Raw genomic sequence first — 19,298 nt, forward strand, 5'->3', positions numbered from 1 at the left:
CTCAAATAAAAACAAAGAGGAGTTAGCCCAGTCACTCAGGTCAGGTCTGACTCCAGGGTCTTTAGAAAGACCAAAAGAGCTCAGTTGGGGAGATCAGAGCTACACTTTTGTCATTTGCCCTCAAAGAGGCATTTCACTCTATCTGCTTCAGTCCTTACTACTAATGATGAGTCTGTAAGAAAGTCTTACTGGGTAATTATAGCAACCAACAAGATACAAGGACAGAAAACAGGAAAAACCTGAAATTGAGTCCTTCTCTAAAGAGATAGGAGAAGAAAGGAGGCCAGGGCAGAGTAGGGGGAAGAACGCCAGAAGAGATGATCCTAGGTCACAGAAAAGTTGATAGGAGACCCAACACCCAGACAAATATACGGGTGGGAACAGCATGGCTTACAGATGCCTCACATACAGAACACCACATATGTCCTCCATATGTATTGTTCAGATATATTGCCGTGATTTACCAGGAAACACCAAACACATCCTGATCACAATCTCAGGAAATGGCCAGACTGGGGAAGAGGAGGAACATGCACATAGAACATACAAGGCTCAGACATAAATTAATACTCAAACCAGCACAAGCATGGAAGACACATAGACAGACACAGAGACCCAAGTATGACATGTATCTGGAAGGGATCCAAGCAAAATGGATGAGGAGCTAGGCAAGTACATGGAAATGACATGGACAAGAAGTCTCAGAAATCAGCACAAACATGTTGAATACATGCAAAGAGTACGCAAAGGGGAAGGCCTAGGCTAAGTAGCTTACCAGTGAAGGGCTGGCTTGGCAGCTGGTTGAGCGTCCGCAAAGGGCTGCTGAGGAAGGGGCCGGGGGGCTCAGGGGGACAGGTGAAGCTCTCATAGGCCTCCTCCTCCTCAAGAGGTAGTGGAGGCTCTAGCGGGGGTTCTGAGCCAGCCCCCCCATTGCTCAATGCCACCTCCAGTTCCCGGAGCTCCTGCCCAAAGCCCTCTAGTCCTGCCATGCCCTCGGAGGTGCTCTCTGGCAGTTCCCCAGCCCCCTCCTGAGGCACCCGACGAACCTTCTTGGCCCCCTCAGGCCATGGTCCTGGCACCCCATTGAGCTGGGGAGGGGGCAGGTGGCCAGGGCCCTCCCCTGTACCCCCAGAAAGCCCTCCACTCCCCAGCTCTTCCTCCTCCCCTTCCCCCACATTGTCCCTGTCCTCCTCAGGCAGTAGGCTGCGTTTCTTAGTCCGGGAGCCAACAGGACTAGGCTCAGGAGGGGGCCGCTCGCCATCATAGGGGGCAGACCAGGTACGGCAGGCTCGGACACACCGGTCCACACCACGGCGCGCCTCACGCAGATACTCCAGGTAATTGTCTTCCAGCTCACCAGGCTCCTCCACAGGGCTGGGCCGTCGGCCAGGGCTGGAGGCTGGGGATGCAGCAAGCCCTGGTGAGCGAGGGGCTGGAGCTGGGGATTCCGAGCCACCCAGACTCTGCTGTCGCAGGAAGAGGGCCAGACGAGATGGTGTGGAGGGCCGGGGCACTGTCACCACAGAAGAGGAGTCAACATTCGGGCTTCCAGGGCCTACAGAGGGAAAAAAAACATAAGAGGAATCAAAGAGACAGAGGGCCAGGATGAGGAATAAGGCACCTAGGGAGACTAAGAGAGAAGGCAGTGAAACAGCAAAGAAATGTGACCTATTTAGGCAGCTGATTCTCCACCCTCCAAATTAAGCTTTTCTGTATCCACCACCCCCTCTCACCACCCCCAATACCAAAGAAACAATGGAAAATAGAAACAATACATGACTGGAATGAAGAAGAGGAACAGCTTTGCTCAGAAGCTAAATTTCTTTGGTGGATTTAAGGCATCAACCTCCCCAAAGATGAAAATGCCACTCATGGTCATCTCCCTCCCCGCACCCAAACCCCACCTTCTTGCTAGGCTCCCCAGAACCCAGGCCATACCCGTTGTGTCCTCCCTTCTCCCTGCCTCTCTGCTAGGCCCACCTCGTGCCCATGAGGCATGCTCTGGACGGGGTGGGCTAGGGGCACGATGCCGACAACAGCGTGGGATAAGGGAGAGAAACTTGTCTGCAGCTCGTCCATATAGGTCCACATCACGTACAGCTGGCTTCTGGCTTAGCATCACATGGTTACACGGGACAAGATACCTGGGAAAGCAGAAAAAGGAGCACAGGATAGATCAGGAAGGAAGGACAGGGCTTGGGAGAACATCAGGCCAATGGAACTACATGGCCAAGACAGGCTCCAAGAACATCAGGCCAATAGAAACACATGGCTAAGCCAGGCCAATGGAACTACATGGCTAAGCCATGCTCCACATGAGCAACCCCAATACAACCCATCGCCCCAGCAATGCACAAGGCCTTGAGAGTTCAGGATCAGCCATCCCTCAGCCCTGCCCCCACAGGTACCTGAGAACCAGCTGCAGCAGGACATCCTCACAGCTGAGGTTCAGTAGGGTCCTGAAGAGACTCAGAGAGACCATGCAGAGCTGGGGGGTGGGGGAGGAGGGAGGGAGTCACCATAAGAGCTCTCTACCCACCAAGGTGTTTACCAAATGGGAACCCCCCAGCCCCAGGCCCAACCAACCACTCCTAGAGTAGCATGTGCATAGGGCCTGGCACATAATGATCATTTGCGTATTAAATAAATGATCACATGATCTTTGTAGGCAAGACCTCACTATTCACAGATAGGAATGAACCATGTGTCACGTTCTGTATTTCTACAGACCATACACATGTCAGCAGACTCTCTGGTTACATACCCCTGTCAGCAGAGATTCCAGTAGTACTTAATGGAATGAATACCCATGAAGAAAGACCCTAGGAAATACTGGGACTGAGTGAATGACTAACAGGAGACAACAACAATATGATAACTAAGTGAATGCCTGTCAGCAGAGACTGTGGCTGCACAGTAACTAAATGCCTACCAACAAGAAACCAGAGGGAACCTGGAAGAATCCCAGCTGGGAAGTGGGCGGGGCTGTGAACATGGAGTCTGAGTCACCTCTCCAACACTGATGTATCTCTAAGAAGGTAGAAGAAAGAAAAGCTCAAGCACAGCTGACAGGAAAAGGAAAAAATAGGTGGGTCCAGAATAGAGGAAACCATTTGTTTTAGAAAATAAGAAGGGTGGTTCTTCTCTGGCTAGGCGAAGAGAGTGGAAGACAACAGACACAAGTAAGCACTCTCTTACTCCTTTGAATCCCCACAGCACTTTCTCTCTACTTCCCTTATGGCAGGTATACCTAGAGCTCCCTGAAGACGACTATTGGGTCTTAGGCCAGGGCACACTGCACAGTCTAGATGCTCATCATTTACCAAATAAATGTGGGAAGATTAAAAGCCAACTGCTGTGGGAAAGAGATTAGATATCAGTTCACATATTTGGATATTTGCAAGGATGTTCAGATTTACCCTAAATAACCATTTTAACTAGCAATGAAAACATTCGCACTCACTAAAAGGTTGTGAGTAGGTAGAAAAATGGTCCCCCAAAGATGTCCAGGTCCTAATCTCCATAACCTGTAAGTATTTTACCCTACATGACAAAAGGTACTTTGCAGATATGATTATGGTTATGAAATTTGAGGTGGGGAGAGTAGCATGGATTATCCAGGAAGGCACAATCAAATCAGTTGAGTCCTTAAAAGCACACGACCTTTTCCAGCTGGGTCAAAAAGATATCTGAAGCTTGAGAGGGACTTGATCCACCATTGATGGCTTTGAGGATGAAAGAAGGGGGCTACAAACCAAGGAATTTGGTTGGCCTCTAGAATCTGGGAATGGTCCTCAGCTGACAGCCAGCAAGAAAATGGGAATCTCAGTCCTAGAACTGCAATAAATAAATTCTACCAGCAACTCTACTGAGCAAGGAAACAGATCCACTCCTAGAGACTCCAGAAAGGAACACAGCCCTGAAAACATTTTGATTTTAGCCTAGTGAGATCTGTGTCAGACGTATGACCTACAGAACTGTAAGATAATAAATTTGTGTGTTTTAAGACACTATGTTTGTGGTGATTTGTTATGACAGCAATGGGAAACTAAAACAGGCACAGAGACTGACTAGCCAGCATGATTCACTTGAAGCCACAAAAGACAAGCTTAAAGAAGTTCAAAGTCAGGGCAGCAGAATCAAGACTAAAAAAGGCCAAACAGTAGAAAGGAAAGCCCCGGCAACCTGAAATCAGAAACAATCTTGTCCTCCAAGAAGCAGGAAACAAGAAGAAATACCCCAAAAACATGAAGGCTCCTGAGACGAGAAGACCAAATGCAAGACTAATAAAATCAAATGCTGAAGACTAAAGACAATGAGAGTGAGTCAAAGAAGTGAGGATAAGATTAAGACAAAAGGAACATGGAGATAGCCCAACATAGGAAAAAAAAAAAAAAAAATCAACCTCAAGAAGGAAATTAACTGTCTCAAAACACGAAGAGGACATTCCATCAGGTTGAATAGATAAAAGACCATGGTCTAACTTTAGCATAATGCGAAATTGGTATCTTTGTAAAATTAAAGCTTTGACATCTATTTGCTATTGATTTTAGACAATAATTCCTAATTAACCCAGGCACGTATCATAAGTACTTTTTGGAATACTGTAAAAATACACATGCCCTGTATATTACAATCCAAGAAATCTAAGGCAGGGACCCTAGAAACTGTTGTAGCTGTTGCCATTTCCAAATTCTAAAGTGTGCACCTGGTTCAGAAACACTGGTCTAATCAAAGTCAGTGTAGAATACTTCATCCATACCCTTAGTATTCAAAAACCTCACCTACACAAAACAGCTATCCCAAAACCTCACCTACCAAGAGGCCTACTACCAGGTATCTCAATGTATCTGAATGATTTTCAACAGTTTTCCAGAACCTTTAGTAATCTGAGAACTTCTATTTTAAATACAAGGACCTAGGGAACCTCAATTTGTTATAAGAAGGAAACAAAAAAATGGTTCCAGAACTAAATAAATGGCATAAAGTTCATGACTAAATGAATGCTTTATTCCCCTAGAAAGACTCTGGGTCTTTATTATTGGAAACTACTTACTCCTCTTTCATACATATTTCTACTGATTAAAATCCAAACTGCTTACCATGGTCTACAAGGCCATGCATGACTGAATCTTACCTACCTCTCTACTTTCACCTCATTCCCTTCTCCCCCTTGCTCACTACACCTCCAGTCTTACTGGTCTTTTATTTCCTCAAATACACTCGCTCATCCCCATCTCATGTACTGTGCATGCTGCACCCTCTGCTCAGACTCTTCTTCCACTTGTTCTTCAATAGGTGAACTCCCTCATGACCTTTAGGTCTTAGCTCAATGTCACCTCCTCAGAAAGGTTTCTGACCACCCTATTATTTTCTAAATAGCTGTTTGGTTTTTTCATAACAGTGACCACAACTTGCAATTATTTTATTAATGGGTTTGTATAAAGGAAGGAAGCTCCATGATACCAGCAGCTATGCCTACCTTGTTTACCACTTATCCTTAGTAGGAGAAAACAGTAAGTAAAACATTCAGTAAAAATGTTCAGGAGGAAGGAATGTTTAAGTAGGTAGGTGGGGAGATGGGTGCCCCAAGTTACAGCACTTCAAATGTGGCAAATCCAAAGGGGAAAAAAGCTAAGCATACCAGTAGCAGCTGGATCACCTATCAAAGCAAACACAAAACCTGGGGAAGTGATCTCAGTCACCCACAGCAGGCCACAGTACAATACACAGCTGAAGAGAACCCCAGGCCAATGTTACATCGCAAGTACAGCACAATGGCAAAACCCCTAGTCATGATGAGGAGCCAGTTATCCAGAAAAAGTAATGTGTTCTAGATTCATATATTACAAAAGCAAGGGAGCTACTCCCAAAGTGGTCAAAAGTTTAATACTGGAAAGTAAATGCCACCTAACTTTGAAGTGACTGCTGGAGACAAAGGCCAAAGAAGGGCAGGCACACCCTCCCAGAACAAAGTTCAGAGAGAGAAGAAGGCTCACCCAGGTAAGCCAGGACAGAGGTAGGGGCCATACCCGGGAGTTGCTGCCAATACGGGCAACGAGGGTGTCAAGGATGGTGTAGGTGTCATGCCGGTGTAACAGCAGGAATCGCAGGAAGGTACGGAGCAAAGCAGGCTCTGAGATACTCCGTAGGAAAAGCTCCAGATAGGCGGTACTGGCGATCATCTCCTCCACAGAGGTCTGGACGAAGGGGAGGGAAAGTTTGGAAATTTAGGGCTTCCCTGAACATGTACTAAGTTATTTTCCCCGAGCTCTAAGTAGGAACCAGGAGAAGATAGGGAAAAGGGGAAGAGTACCCAGCCCACTGCTTCCCACATTAGTCCTGGCATTGGGGTCACCACCCCTCAGCCTTGCCACCCATAACTCTCACCTTATGCAGGGCAGGGCCCATGACAGGCACCAAGAACCCATTATGGATATAATCAACTAGCTGCTTCTGCACCAAAGGGTGAGCCACCTGTAGGGGTACAACAGAGAAGGAGGAAGAATGTGAGGTGGCCACTGTCTGGAAGGGAATAGAATGGTACAAGCAGGCACCCCACCCCCAAGATGGCAGAACAGCAGAACTCCAGGAAATGTGCCCCCTTCCCACCCCATTTGCCCAGAATGACCAAGAACCAGTCCTCCTGGGAAGATGCAATCCCACCTGAATGACTGCATTGCAGAATTCTAGGGAACTCATGAAGAGCGCAAGGGCTGGCACTCCCAGCCAATCCTCCCGTCGCAGGCAGTGCCAATCATCCCCTGGAACCTCAATCTTGCGGGGCAGTGAGGAGTACAGGGCACTCAGCCCTGTGGCCAGCACCTGGGGGCCATCCCCAAGGACAGGTTACCAAAAGCTCAGACAATACATAAAAGGGAACCAGGGGAGCTATTAACCCAGAGTTTTGATGGGACTAGGGGAAAGAACTATTCCTCAAGCAGATATTTAGTTATCCAATGTGCCAGGACATCACCTGGGAACACTGGTCCATGAAGAGTCTTAGTATCTATGCTGTCCACCTAAGCCCATGTTTCATCCCCACCCCAACTCCAGGCACTGTTTTCAAACCCAGGGGGCTACCACCTAAAGGAAAAGTACCCAGTACATAGCCTCTCCACATCTTCTGGATAGCAAGGTGCTGTCTAGTGTCTATACACCATACCCTACCCCCCATCCCAGGAGGTGCTGACCGGGCAGAAGTAAGAGTGATCTGCAATGTAGCGGCCCACAGTGGGACTCCCGGCCGACAGAGCCATGAGCAGAAGTAGGGCATCACGGGCCTGCTGGCCCAGTGTGCCCTCCCGATGGACGAAGGGAACAAGGCGAGAAAAGAGGAGAAGGCGGGGGGCAGCTCCAGGCTCAGGAGGTGGCTGCAGGAAGAACTCGAGCAATGAAGGTTCCCGGGCCAGACACACACACAGCTGGCTGAGAAGTAGCACCAGGCCTTCATCCAGTGCTGGGCTACTGGGCACAGGACGGCCACAGGCATCCAGCAAGGTCAGCAGAGCCTCACGAACTGGACCATGTCGCAACAGTGGCTGGCGAGCTTCACTCACTAGCATCTCAAACAGCTTCAGTTGCTCAGCCCGCCGTTCCTCAACCCCATCCCCAAGCTCATCCCATTGAAGCTGCCAAACCAACACACGGGTTAGCAGGTCCTCACGCAAAGCGAACTCCAGCAAGGGCCCAGGGGTCGTGGGGGCTGAGGGGACCACACGATCTTCTACCAGCAGTGTCAACATCTGGTAAGTGTGGTTGCGCACAGCACTGAGATCATCTGCACCCCCAGGAGCTGCCCGAGGGCCTTGCCGCTCCAGGATTCGCACTACCTGGAGAAACAGAAGATAGAAGGAATCTAAGATGATATGATGACTAAATGGGATGGTGAGAGTGAACAGAAGGTTAGGAGAACTCAGGGAGCCAGTGGATTAGGCCATTTGGTATAGAATCTCCTACCTGGGACCAGTGATTCTTGAAGACCATGAGGCAGGTCTCAGGGTCAGCCATGACAGGGGCCTGCAGACTGGACCCCTGAGGTACACGGTGCCCAGGGCCCCGGGAGGCCAATCTGCTCAACCAGTTCATCCTCTCCATGAGGCAGGCTGGGCAGGGCCAGTAGCCAGAGGGCCACACTCTGAGAATTTGCCAGCTGGCAGCTTTCTCCACTTGTGTCTCTAGTCTGCTTCATCCGGTCTGCAGGGGCCAGTAGCTGGCCATGGATCCAGAAGATACACCAGGCTGGAATAGCGAGCCCAGAGGTCACGGCCCAGTCCAGACCTGCAAATCTAATTCAAAGAGAGAGAGAAAGGAAGAAATCAACAGAGGAGTTTGCCTCTCTCCTCTCCCCAACAGGAAGAACTCAGAGCCACCAATCCACTGAAAATTCCACGCACATATGCAAACACACAGTACCTTAAATATAACGTGTTTAAAACAGAACTCATTCCTACCACCAAACCTATCACTCCTCCAGCTTTCTCCATCTCAAGAACTGATACCAATATTCACCTACATGCTCAGGCCAAAAACTTGAACATCATCCTTATTTCTCCTTTTCCTTAATTCCAATGTCCAGTTTATCAGCAAACCCTATCACCTATACCCTCAAAGCATGTCTTACTATGCAATAGCTTCCAATCTGGTGTCCATGCTTCCAGTCTTGTTTCTCCCTCCCCTGACAGTCTATTCTACACAAAGTAACCAGAGTGATATTTTTAAAACCTAACTTATGTTACATCTCTCCTCTCTTGAATACCCTCCAATGATTTCCCATCACACTAGTAATAATCCAAGTCCCTTACCTTGGCCTCTGGGTACTCTATGATCTAATCTGTATTAACTTCCTACCATCCTCCTCCTCACTCATACTTTACTCACACAGGCCTTCTAGAATACTCTATTCTCTGGGCTTGGAGTGCTCTTCCCTGATCTTCACATTGTTCATATCACTCCATTTTTTTCGAATGCTGTCTCCTCAGAGAGGCCTTACTTAATTCTATTTAAGTAGTATATCTTCCCACCTTCACTCTCTAGCTTCCTAATCTTCCTTCTTAGCAGTTTTCACTATCAAAAAATATTTACTCACTTATTTGTCTAGCTTCTCCACCAGAATGTAAGCTCACTGAAGGCAAGGTTTGTCTGTTTTGTTTACTATTGTATCCCCAGTACCTGGAGCAATACCTAGGGACTCAGTAAATATTTGCTCAACGTGTGGATACTTAAGTAAATGAATGAATAAATGAATAAACAAATGAATGAATGAAGGAACAAGAAACCCAGTCTTGGGGTGCCTGGCTGGCTCAGTTGGTAGAGTATGCAACTCTTAGTCTCAGGATTGTGAGTTCAAGCCCCACGTTGGGTGTTGGGTGTAGAGATTACTTAAAAATATAATCAGGAAGGAAGGAAGGAAGGAAGGAAGGAAGGAAGGAAGGAAGGAAGGAAGGAAGGAAGGAAAGAAGGAACCCAATCTTGATCTGACTCCATCCCTCCGAGACTACTGAGGAAGAAATATTTTTCTACCTATCACAGTCCCTCCCTAGAATCCCACCCAGTAGGAAACAACCCAAGAGACCCTTAACTAGCTGAACACTCTTAAGGGGTAGAAATCCAGAGCCAACCGAAAGAGTGGAACAATTTTCATTCCAGCGAAGAGCACAGGGACACATTCCCATATACACACAGATACCCCACTCCTGCCAGATATAGCCAACACTCACTCCTGGGGCCATGACATGACACTCTCACTAGGGAAAGGGAAAAAGTACCAAAATAGCTGTTGGCCTAGACCATGGCTCACAGTTCCTTCTCCATCACACCCCTCACCGCCTCAGCAGTATTATCTCTCACAAGTACAAAAACTTCAGAGGAAAGGCGTGGTTCAGTTGTCCTTCCTCTTTAAGCTCAACAAGGGCTGAAGGAACCTAGAGACCTGGCAATAGCCCCACACTTAGCCCTCGGGTTATGTTACCACCATCCCCTTCCACCCAGATACTCTCTCTTACAGTTACCACCAACTCACAACCAAAGGAAGGTAGCAACTATACTTAAGCAAGCCTTCTGTAAAATAGGAGACAGTTTTATAAAGGGCAGGGCCAGCCCTAAACAGCAGCCAGGGCTCACTCACTGTACATCCGTACTGATAATGTACTGAGCACTCTGCTAAATAATCAATGCAAATACAAAGACAGATAAAAACAGTTGGAGGGGAGCATAAACAATACCTCCAATGAATATTATAAACAGAGGTATTTACAAAAGTATCACAGGGATATGAAAGCAAGTAATTCTGCATGAAAGACTATAATGGGGATTCCAGAAAAGAGATGACTTCTGACTTAAATCTTTAACAACTGAAATACTGGCAACAAAGAGAGTAGAGGAAAAGACCTTCATGCTAAAAACAGTATGTAGAGAGGTGCCTGGGTGGCTCAGTCAGTTAAGGGTCTGACTTCAGTTCAGGTCATGATCTCACGGTTCGTGGGTTCAAGCCCCATGTCGGGCTCTGTGCTGACAGCTCAGAGCCTAGAGTCTGCTTCTGTATCTCCCTCTCTCTCTGCCCCTCTGCTGCTCTCACTCAGTCTCTCTCAAAAATAAGTAAGCAGTAATAAAAATTTTTTTAATTAAAAAAAACCAGTATGTACAAAAATATGGCACTATGAAAGAACATGACAAATCTGAAAAACAGTTCCAACTTGGGGATGGCATAATCACAGACTACTTAGAGAAGAGAGAAACAATATGGAATTGAAGGGTAAATAAGGGTGAAGCTTATAATTAGCAGTGAATAGCAGGCTAACGAGTTTAGGTTTTATCTATTGACATCCCAGAAACAAAAAAGATTTTTTAGACAAGGAAATGACAAGATCAAATTTGCCTTTAAAAATATGTCAGATAGAAGTACAATAAGGTGGGGGCGCCTGGGTGGCGCAGTCGGTTAAGTGTCCGACTTCAGCCAGGTCACGATCTCGCGGTCCGTGAGTTCGAGCCCCGCGTCAGGCTCTGGGCTGATGGCTCGGAGCCTGGAGCCTGTTTCCGATTCTGTGTCTCCCTCTCTCTCTGCCCCTCCCCCGTTCATGCTCTGTCTCTCTCTGTCCCAAAAATAAAAAAAAAAAAAAAAAAAAAAAAAAAAAAAAATGTTGATGAAAAAAAAAAAAAAAAAAAAAAGAAGTACAATAAGGTGAATGAGACAGGCAGAAGGCAGATGAAGTAAGAGCAGGATTAGAAAAGATAAATCTGATATTCACCTTTATCTTTGCATGTCCCATGTGATAATGAAATTATTTACACCTGTAATATCTCTGCCAATAATACCAAGCTCCTTCAAAAGGGACCATTATCATTCATTCTTTGCAATCACAGTGCCAACACAGTGCCTGGCATTCAAAAATACTTGTGGAGCTGAACACTGAATTAAAACCAATTATAGCTAACATATATTGAGCACTTACTATGTGCCAGGCTTTCTTCTAAGTACTATATATAGTAGCTCATTTAAATCCCATAAAAACTCTAGATGTACTGGTATCTCCATTTTACACATAAGAAAATCAAAGCCTAGAAAGGTTAGATTTACTGTAAAGTTAGCTAGCTAGTAAGCAAGACTAGAATGCAAATGCAGATAATCTGCCTCCACATTTAACTTAGCCATGAAGTAAAAGCAACAAGACCTGACAAATGAATGGAGGAGAAGAGAAGACTCAGATATGAAGTCTAAGAGATTCAGTAAAAGATAATGCTTAACAGGCAAGGAACACATAACAAAGGGAGCAGTGTTTTAGAAAAAAGGATGAATACAGTTTTGGAAATGTTAAGCTTTGAGACACCTATAGGATATCCATGATGTCCAGAAAGCAAATAGAAATATTATACGTGAGCTCAAGAGTGAAATCCAGAAGTCAACAACTAATTGGTGATAGATGAAGCTATAGAGAGGGATGGAATCATCCAAAGACATCAGCAGATCCTGAAAGGAGCCAAGGGAAACATTCTGTGGAAAACCAGGAATTAGGAAAACAAAAGAAGAGGTGTTTTTGAAGACTGTGAAGGTAGCCAGAAATGGAAGGAAAAATCCAAGAAATAATGATAATCTAAAAATCAAGGAAAGGAAGTTTCAAGAAACTAGAGATTGCCATAACATAGAGTCTACAGACAGACTAAGTAGAATGAAGATTGAAAACAGTCAGTTTTAGCAATCTAGTTTTAGATAAACTTAGGAAAGTAATTAAAGAATGACCAAGAGCCAAAGAAATGTAAAATGCAATTATCTGGAAAGTCAGTGACATAGAAGGATGCAAACAGAGCAACAGCTTAAAAAAACTAGGAGGGGTTGGAGGTGGGAAGCCAAGAAAAAGAGTTTTTATTGTTTGGTTTGGTTTGGTTTTATGGGGAGCCTCAAGGTTGTTTGTCAAGTGAGGAAAAGAAGTATGAAGAAAGTAACAGGCTGTGGATAAATACAATGGGGATAATAGAAAAATCAGGTATAGCACTAGTCTGAGAAAAAGAAGTATGTATACCATTTTCTCTGAGAAGGAAAATAGTAATAAAGGATGGGTGCCAGTTCAGGTAAATCTGAAATCTGAAAAAGGGAAGCTAATATCTACTACCACCCCACCACTCACCTAATCTTCTCTCACTCACTCACTCACCCAGGAGAGTCGGGGTGGGGAAGAGAAAGGGGTGAGAAGGTGGTAGAGCCACAGAACAGATGCTCAGTCTTTCATACGTGGTTTCCTATAAACCATCAAACAGTCATACAGACTGGTAACTACCAGCAGCAGGGATGCACTGAAAAGGTACTTATCTGTTTGCCCAAGTACTGAAGATACCAAGTAAGCATGGGCTGGGGAGGGCAAAGCCAACAGTTGAGAATACTAATAAGAAATGTCCCCTTCTACTAGCTCTCTCACTATTATTAGCATTATGTCTTATTGGTTTCCTTAAACTCTGCCTATGCCCTCGTAAATATAATCCCTTTATCAAATTCTTCCCAAACCAAATGCATTCAATCTGCCCCCCTGAAGACCTTGAATAACAGAAGAATATCTATTACTGCTTACAGAATGTTTTCTCAATCATAATCTCATCTGAGGACTGAAAACAAATAGAGGCCCTAACATCAAGTAAGAATAACACAAAGTAGTAGGTAAAGCAGGAGCTCTGGTGTTCCTCAAATAAAGGTTTGAATCCCAGTCCACCATTTTCCAGTTGTGTGACCTTAAAAAAAATCACCTCCCACATCAAAGCCTCAGTTTACATAAACTCCTGATGAAATAAGTGTTGTTACTGTTTTAAAAATTAAATAAGAGGGGCGCCTGGGTGGCTCAGTCAGTTGGGTGTCCGACTTCCACTCAGGTCATGATCTCGCAGTCCGTGAGTTCGAGCCCCGCATCGGGCTCTGTGCTGACAACTCAGAGCCTGGAGCCTGTTTCAGATTCTGTGTCTCCCTCTCTCTCTGACCCTCCCCCATTCATGCTCTGTGTCTCTCTGTCTCAAAAATAAATAAACGTTAAAAAAATTTTTTTAAAAATTTAAATAAGATAACCTATGTAGCACACTAGGCATATAAAGCAGGTGCTCTGTAAATGGCATTTTCCTTTCCCCATTCCCTCTCCTGATCCTATCTGACCAAGATATCCTCACCTCTAAGAGGAGAGATCTAGCCTGCTCTGACCTGTCCACCCCACCACCTCACACTCATACCCTGGTAAGCAAAAGATGAGCCAAGCATCCAATGTCAGCAAAGTAAAGCTTGATCATGTCCAAAACTAAACTGCCTTTAGCTGCTAGGACTCATTTCCAAAGATTAACAACTAATTCCTACCTTGCAATATAACTGGGGTGCCCACTTTTGCTTTATTACTTGACCAACAAAGGGCACTGATCACATACTCAAGAGGGACTAGCCTCCAGGACCTTTCTTCACCCCTCCCGATCCCCAACTCTTCTCAAAGACCTCAAAAAGAAAAGCCATACTGAAATCAGTGTCTCAGAACCCAAAAGCTAACACTTAACCCGGGCCCCCTTCACAAACTGTAAAAATACAAAAGGAGACCATAGCTTGGTGTTCCTGTCACCTACTTAAGACTCTCTCATTCCCAGCTAACTGTGCAAAGTTCAAAAGCAAGACAAAGAAAATGGAATCACCACTCTATTACTGTGCCGTTTCCTGCCACAGCAAAGTCTATTAAAAAGTATACCTCTCTTCCCAGATTTACCATCAGGCTCAGTCACAGGGGAAAAAGGGGAAGAAAGAGCTAATCTTTTAGACCCACAAATAGCCAAGTTCAGTCACTCATCTTAGGGCACAAAATGTACCTTACAGGTACATTCAGCAAGGGTGTCTACCAACCTCAGAATAGCAGGCACAGGTAGGAAGGAGGTGGCTCAGTTTTACTGAGGAACCTTTGCCCTGGGAGAGGCAAGAGAGGGAGGGAGCTGGGGACAGGGATACACCTGCGATACCTACAGCAGACAGGGAGAAATCAAAATGACCTCTCGAGAACAGGTCAGTAAAGTCCCGAGCTTTCTCTCCCTACAGTGGCTCTTCCCAGGCAAGATGACTGACTACTGACATTAGAGGCACGAATGAGCTATTACTGTAAATACTGAAAGTAGAAAGATCTGGTTAAAACCTCATAGGAATACAAAAGGAGGGGGGACCTCACAGGAGCCTAATCTAGAGCTCAGCTTACATATATCCTCCCTGCTTGTCCATCCTTCAGCCTCTATGCATAAGACAAATGGGCTATCAATGTGTGGTGCCAACTCACTCCCTCCCCTCTCCCCAATACCACCTCTGCTTCTTACAGGGAATCTCACCTGACTTACACAACAACGTGAACCTCAGTCATGGTGACTCTCCTTTATAACAGTAAATCCCTATGTCACACATGGTTCTCTCTCCACCCCTCTTAGGTGATGATGACAAAGAAGATGTCAAAAAGAGGAGAAGAGACTGAACTAGATCCTAAGGAACAAGGTAAGTTCACTGGGCAGAGAAGAAAAAGTGTCCCTAGTTAGAGAAAAAGCTATTACAAAGATCTCAAGGCTTAAAAAAAGTAACATGTTAGGGAACTATGAAGACTTTATTCAAGCTAAAACACAAAGTAGAGAGTGGCAGGAGATGAGGCTGGAGAGGTGAGTTGAGGCCAAATGATGCCATATTAAGCAATTTGGATGTTGTCCTACAGAACACAAAGAGCCAAAAGTTTTTAAGCGAGGAGCTCTATGATTACATTTGTATTTTTAGAAAGATCATTCTAGGGAAAGACTAGAAAAGAGCAAGACTGAAGGCAGGAGACTGTTGGGGGGAGGGAGTGAGAATCCAGATCAGAGATGAGGAGGAAGTAAACTAAAGCTTTAACAGTGAAGATGTAGCCACAGAGATGAAGAGGAGATAATTTAAAGGGAAACATAAAGATTTTAGTGACTGACTAAATACAGGGCATAAAGGAGCAGAAAGAATGAAGATGACACTGAAGTCCTTGCCTAGACTGAGACACAGAATATGCTACAAAAGCATGCTCTCAGAGCAAAGATAGTGAGTTCTGTTTTAGACGTATTAATTTTATGATACCTGTGGAGATATATGGTAGATCACTGAATATATATGACTGGAATACAGGGAGAGACACACTAGATAAAGAAGTAACCACCCCATCATGATATACTTTTGTATTTAACACTCTCTCTCTAAACTGAAATTGTCTTTTCATGTATCTACCTCTCTCAACCTGACTTAGAATTCCTTGAGACCACAGAGGACCATGTCTTCTCTATCTTGTTATCTCATAAAATGTGAGCATCACAAGGACAGACTACATACTGAAAAAGTATTTTCTGAATGAATAAAGGAATTAATACATGAATGAATGAATTTGTTCTTCCAGTATTTACTAGAGTGCCTGGCGAATAACCGATGTGCCATAAATGATTACATAAAGCACTCCAAACATGTTTCTATCTAGGTATCATCACCCTCATTTATGTTACATCTTCTCAGATTTACCACCTAGCTGCATATGTAAGTCAAAATCCATTATACTTACTACACTACTATTTCAACAGAGTTCAGTACAGCTTACCAAACTCAGTACTTTCTCTGGAACACCCAAGAATTTTAGAGTCCCCTAAGAACCTTCTGATGACATGACTTGTCCTGTCACCATCACAATGTGAACCAGGTATTATGTATACCTGTTCCCATGTCATTGCCACAATATTAAACAGAAGCCCCATCTCTCTGTCACCCTCAAAGTGTCTTTAATCTCTTTTGGAACTGCATTAATTACAAATGATAAAAAATGGTTTTGCCAATATAATGCCCTCATGTCATCATAACTTTTCCCATACTTAACGTGCCTTTTAGTCCACATCACCTTCACTCTGTTACAAACCTTCTTTCCCCAAGTCACTCTCAGGAGACCAAATTTTGGGTTCAGCCTTGCCACTGTATACTATGTGACCTCTGGTTTATGAATATGATTCCTCATCTATAACATAAGAATTCCAGCCCTTGCCTACTTCACAAAGTGTGTAAACCCAGTGAAATGTGAAACTGAATGTATGTTGTTCAAATGTCAGAAGTTATATAGAATTACTGTATAAGCACATGTTCCTCAACATGATACAACAGCCACACCATCATCACTCTAAATTTCTGGATTTCAGGAACTAATAAAAATAATTTCTAAAAAATTTTACAAATAGGGTTGTTACTTTTTATTTTGGTAAATAAGACCATTTCTTGAAAACCCACCATCTACCATCACCATTATTTCATCAGTCAGAAAGCACTTTCACTAAAAGAATAGAATAATCTCAGAATAAACTTATCTTTATGAAAAACTCATGTTTCATATGTTATCTTTCTCTCCTTCCACCTTGGATGGATGAAAACTTTATCATGGACTGGCACTGTCCTTGGCCCAGAGTTTAGGAATCACTGCTCTAAACCCTGTTATGATACATTTGGTTCTACAGTGTTCTGCCCACCAGGGTAGGTGGTCAAGGGTTACACTAGCATAAAAATGTTTGGCCTCTGGAGAGAAGCAATGAAAACATACCATGGGTCAGAACAGTTGGTTCTGAGGCTGAGACTCTGGAACGGACTGGCCACTTGGGTTTGGGTTGCCCTTAATTCTCAAGAGAATTGTCCAGACAGGAAAGGCCTAAATCTCCCTGAGGTTGAGGATGGTATCTAGGCTCTGTGGCCAACTGTGACTAAAAAGGAAAATGTAGTGGTAGGAAAGCAAACTGTCCATTAAAACTGAGTGCCAACTCAGTTTTCTAGAACTTTTAATGTTTGTTTGTTTTGTTTGTATGTATTTATTTATTTGAGAGAGAGACAGAGACGGAGAGAGAGAGAGAGAGAGAGAGAGAGAGAGAGACTCCCAAGCAGGCTCCATGCTGTCAGCACAGAGCTCCACACAGGGCTCAATTCCACAAACCATGAGACACGTGACTGAGTCACAATCAAAGAGTAGGGCACTTAACCAACTAAGCCACCCAGGCACCCCTAGAACTTTAAAAATGTTCATGTACATGTGGTTGGCAGGGAGAAAGGGACCTGCAAGATACTAATAAAATGAACCCCAAAATGTGTCATGCACGGAGGAATGAGTTGCAAAGGGATAGGAGAAAACTTCTGAGTGTAGTAGAAATGTTCTGTATCTTGAAAGTAGTAATGGTTTCACAGATGTAAACATATGGTAAAACCCATGTACATTTTAAACATGAGCAGTTTACTGTATATCAATTTACCTCAATAAAGTAGGGTTTTTTTTTTTAACTCAACTGTAAGAAGGTGACTTAGAGCAAAGCCATTCTGCTTGAGAACCTAAACATAGTGTTGTATGTAACAAACCATGTGACTTTTCATAAAAGTAGAATTAGCAACTCAAAGTGGTTAGTCCAATTTAGATGACAACCGTCAGAGCACAGCTAAGCATAGGTGAGGAGCAGCAGTGGAGTAAGACCGCCCAGAGCAGGTGGAGAGAAAACAAACATGGGCGGTCATAGCCAAAAAACCTCCATGCGAGGAACCATCTTCAAGTTTGCAGTCCCAAAGAGGAACTTGAGAAACCGGCAGTTTCAGTGATTACTCTGGTTGAAAACTAAGCCTCAAAAATTATTTTCATTATCCTAGTTATTACTGCCCACGATGTCTTCAATTTTCTGTCCTCAAAAAGCCAAGTGCACAACACTTCCACCCAGGCTGTCCTACTCGATCTGAAACTACTGCTCTCACTAGGCAGGACAGTCCATCGAAGAAGGACTTACTTACCTCACCCTTATCCAAGCCTCACAATCCTCATTCCTTCCCCCCATGCCTTACCCTCAACTCTCTCACCCATTCCCCAGCAGCCCGCATGCTCCGGCCTTTGCCCTTTACTCTCCCCTTCCCGCATAGGCCGTACCCTCTTACTCTGGTCCCAGCGTTGCCCTCACCTCTGCCCACAGGTGCCTCAGCCCCTCAGTAAACTGTGTTCACAAGTCCCTTTCCCTTCGTCTCTTGAAAAGCATCCCCAGCCCCTCTTACAACCCAGCTCCTCACTTGCCCACTCATCCTCAGGCTCTTCTTACCCTGCTCCCCTACCTTAGACACTCACACCCGGCCCCTCACCACATGCCAGCCCCTCACCCAGTGCCCTCACAACCGGTACAGTCAACAAATGCGGTGCCGTCATTCCACAGTCCCTTAGCCCCTCATGCGAATCTCCGGGCCCTGCGGCCCATACTTGCTGTTCACTCACAGAATCCCGACCCTGACCAGGCCCGAACGCCGCAGCCGTGCTAGGTGAGTTCAGGCCGCCGCCATCGCTCCTGAGGCGCACCAGCCGCGCCCCGCCCCGCGCCACACGCAACCCGCGCCCCCGCGCACCACACGTAACCGCCCAGCGACGCACCGCTGGGCAGTGGCGTGCCAGCTCATTGGCTGGACCCGGCCAGAGCCGGAGCGTCGAGGCTTGTTTCCTGGCAACGGCCGAGCGCAGGGGCGGGGTCGCCGACGGCGTTCCGAGCGAGGAGTACCACCCCTTCTCCAGGTCCCGCCCCTTGTGCTGTAAACCCCGCCCCTCTGAAGGACTCCAGCGTGTCATAGGAGAAGACTCCTGGGAAGGCGGAGGCCCACAGGGCGGGGGGCGGAGCCTGAGGAGGAAAGGTCGAACCAGAAGGGCAGAAGGCGGGACCTAAGGAGGGACGCAACTTTAAGAGGCAGGGAAAGGCCAAGGGGCAGGGTTTGGGAGAGAGCTGAGGCTGAGGGACTAACGTGAAGGAGCGGGGCCAATGGTCCAGGG

The 19,298-nt window shown here is 45.5% G+C and overlaps 1 protein-coding gene across 5 annotated transcripts in view; it reads right to left on the reverse strand.

Annotated features, from left to right (window-relative positions):
* FHIP1B (FHF complex subunit HOOK interacting protein 1B) overlaps positions 1-18,884 on the reverse strand; it is a 32,421-nt gene extending 13,537 nt beyond the window's left edge. For 3 of the 5 annotated variants that reach the window (XM_058688031.1, XM_058688029.1, XM_058688032.1), the window contains exons 1-9: positions 18,756-18,884; positions 7,960-8,288; positions 7,194-7,832; positions 6,667-6,825; positions 6,391-6,477; positions 6,033-6,200; positions 2,409-2,488; positions 1,939-2,144; positions 776-1,555 (exon numbers count right to left, since the gene is read on the reverse strand). In XM_058688031.1, coding sequence (XP_058544014.1) covers positions 776-1,555; positions 1,939-2,144; positions 2,409-2,488; positions 6,033-6,200; positions 6,391-6,477; positions 6,667-6,825; positions 7,194-7,832; positions 7,960-8,097 — 2,257 coding nt within the window. In that variant the 5' untranslated portion in view covers positions 8,098-8,288; positions 18,756-18,884. The remainder of the gene's footprint in view (positions 1-775; positions 1,556-1,938; positions 2,145-2,408; positions 2,489-6,032; positions 6,201-6,390; positions 6,478-6,666; positions 6,826-7,193; positions 7,833-7,959; positions 8,289-18,755) is intronic. The other 2 variants (XM_058688030.1, XM_058688033.1) reach the window with 2 other exon arrangements.
* Between the last annotated feature and the right edge of the window lie 414 nt (positions 18,885-19,298).

This window comes from Neofelis nebulosa, chromosome 10 (assembly GCF_028018385.1).
Source record: "Neofelis nebulosa isolate mNeoNeb1 chromosome 10, mNeoNeb1.pri, whole genome shotgun sequence".
Classification (NCBI taxonomy): domain Eukaryota; kingdom Metazoa; phylum Chordata; class Mammalia; order Carnivora; family Felidae; genus Neofelis; species Neofelis nebulosa.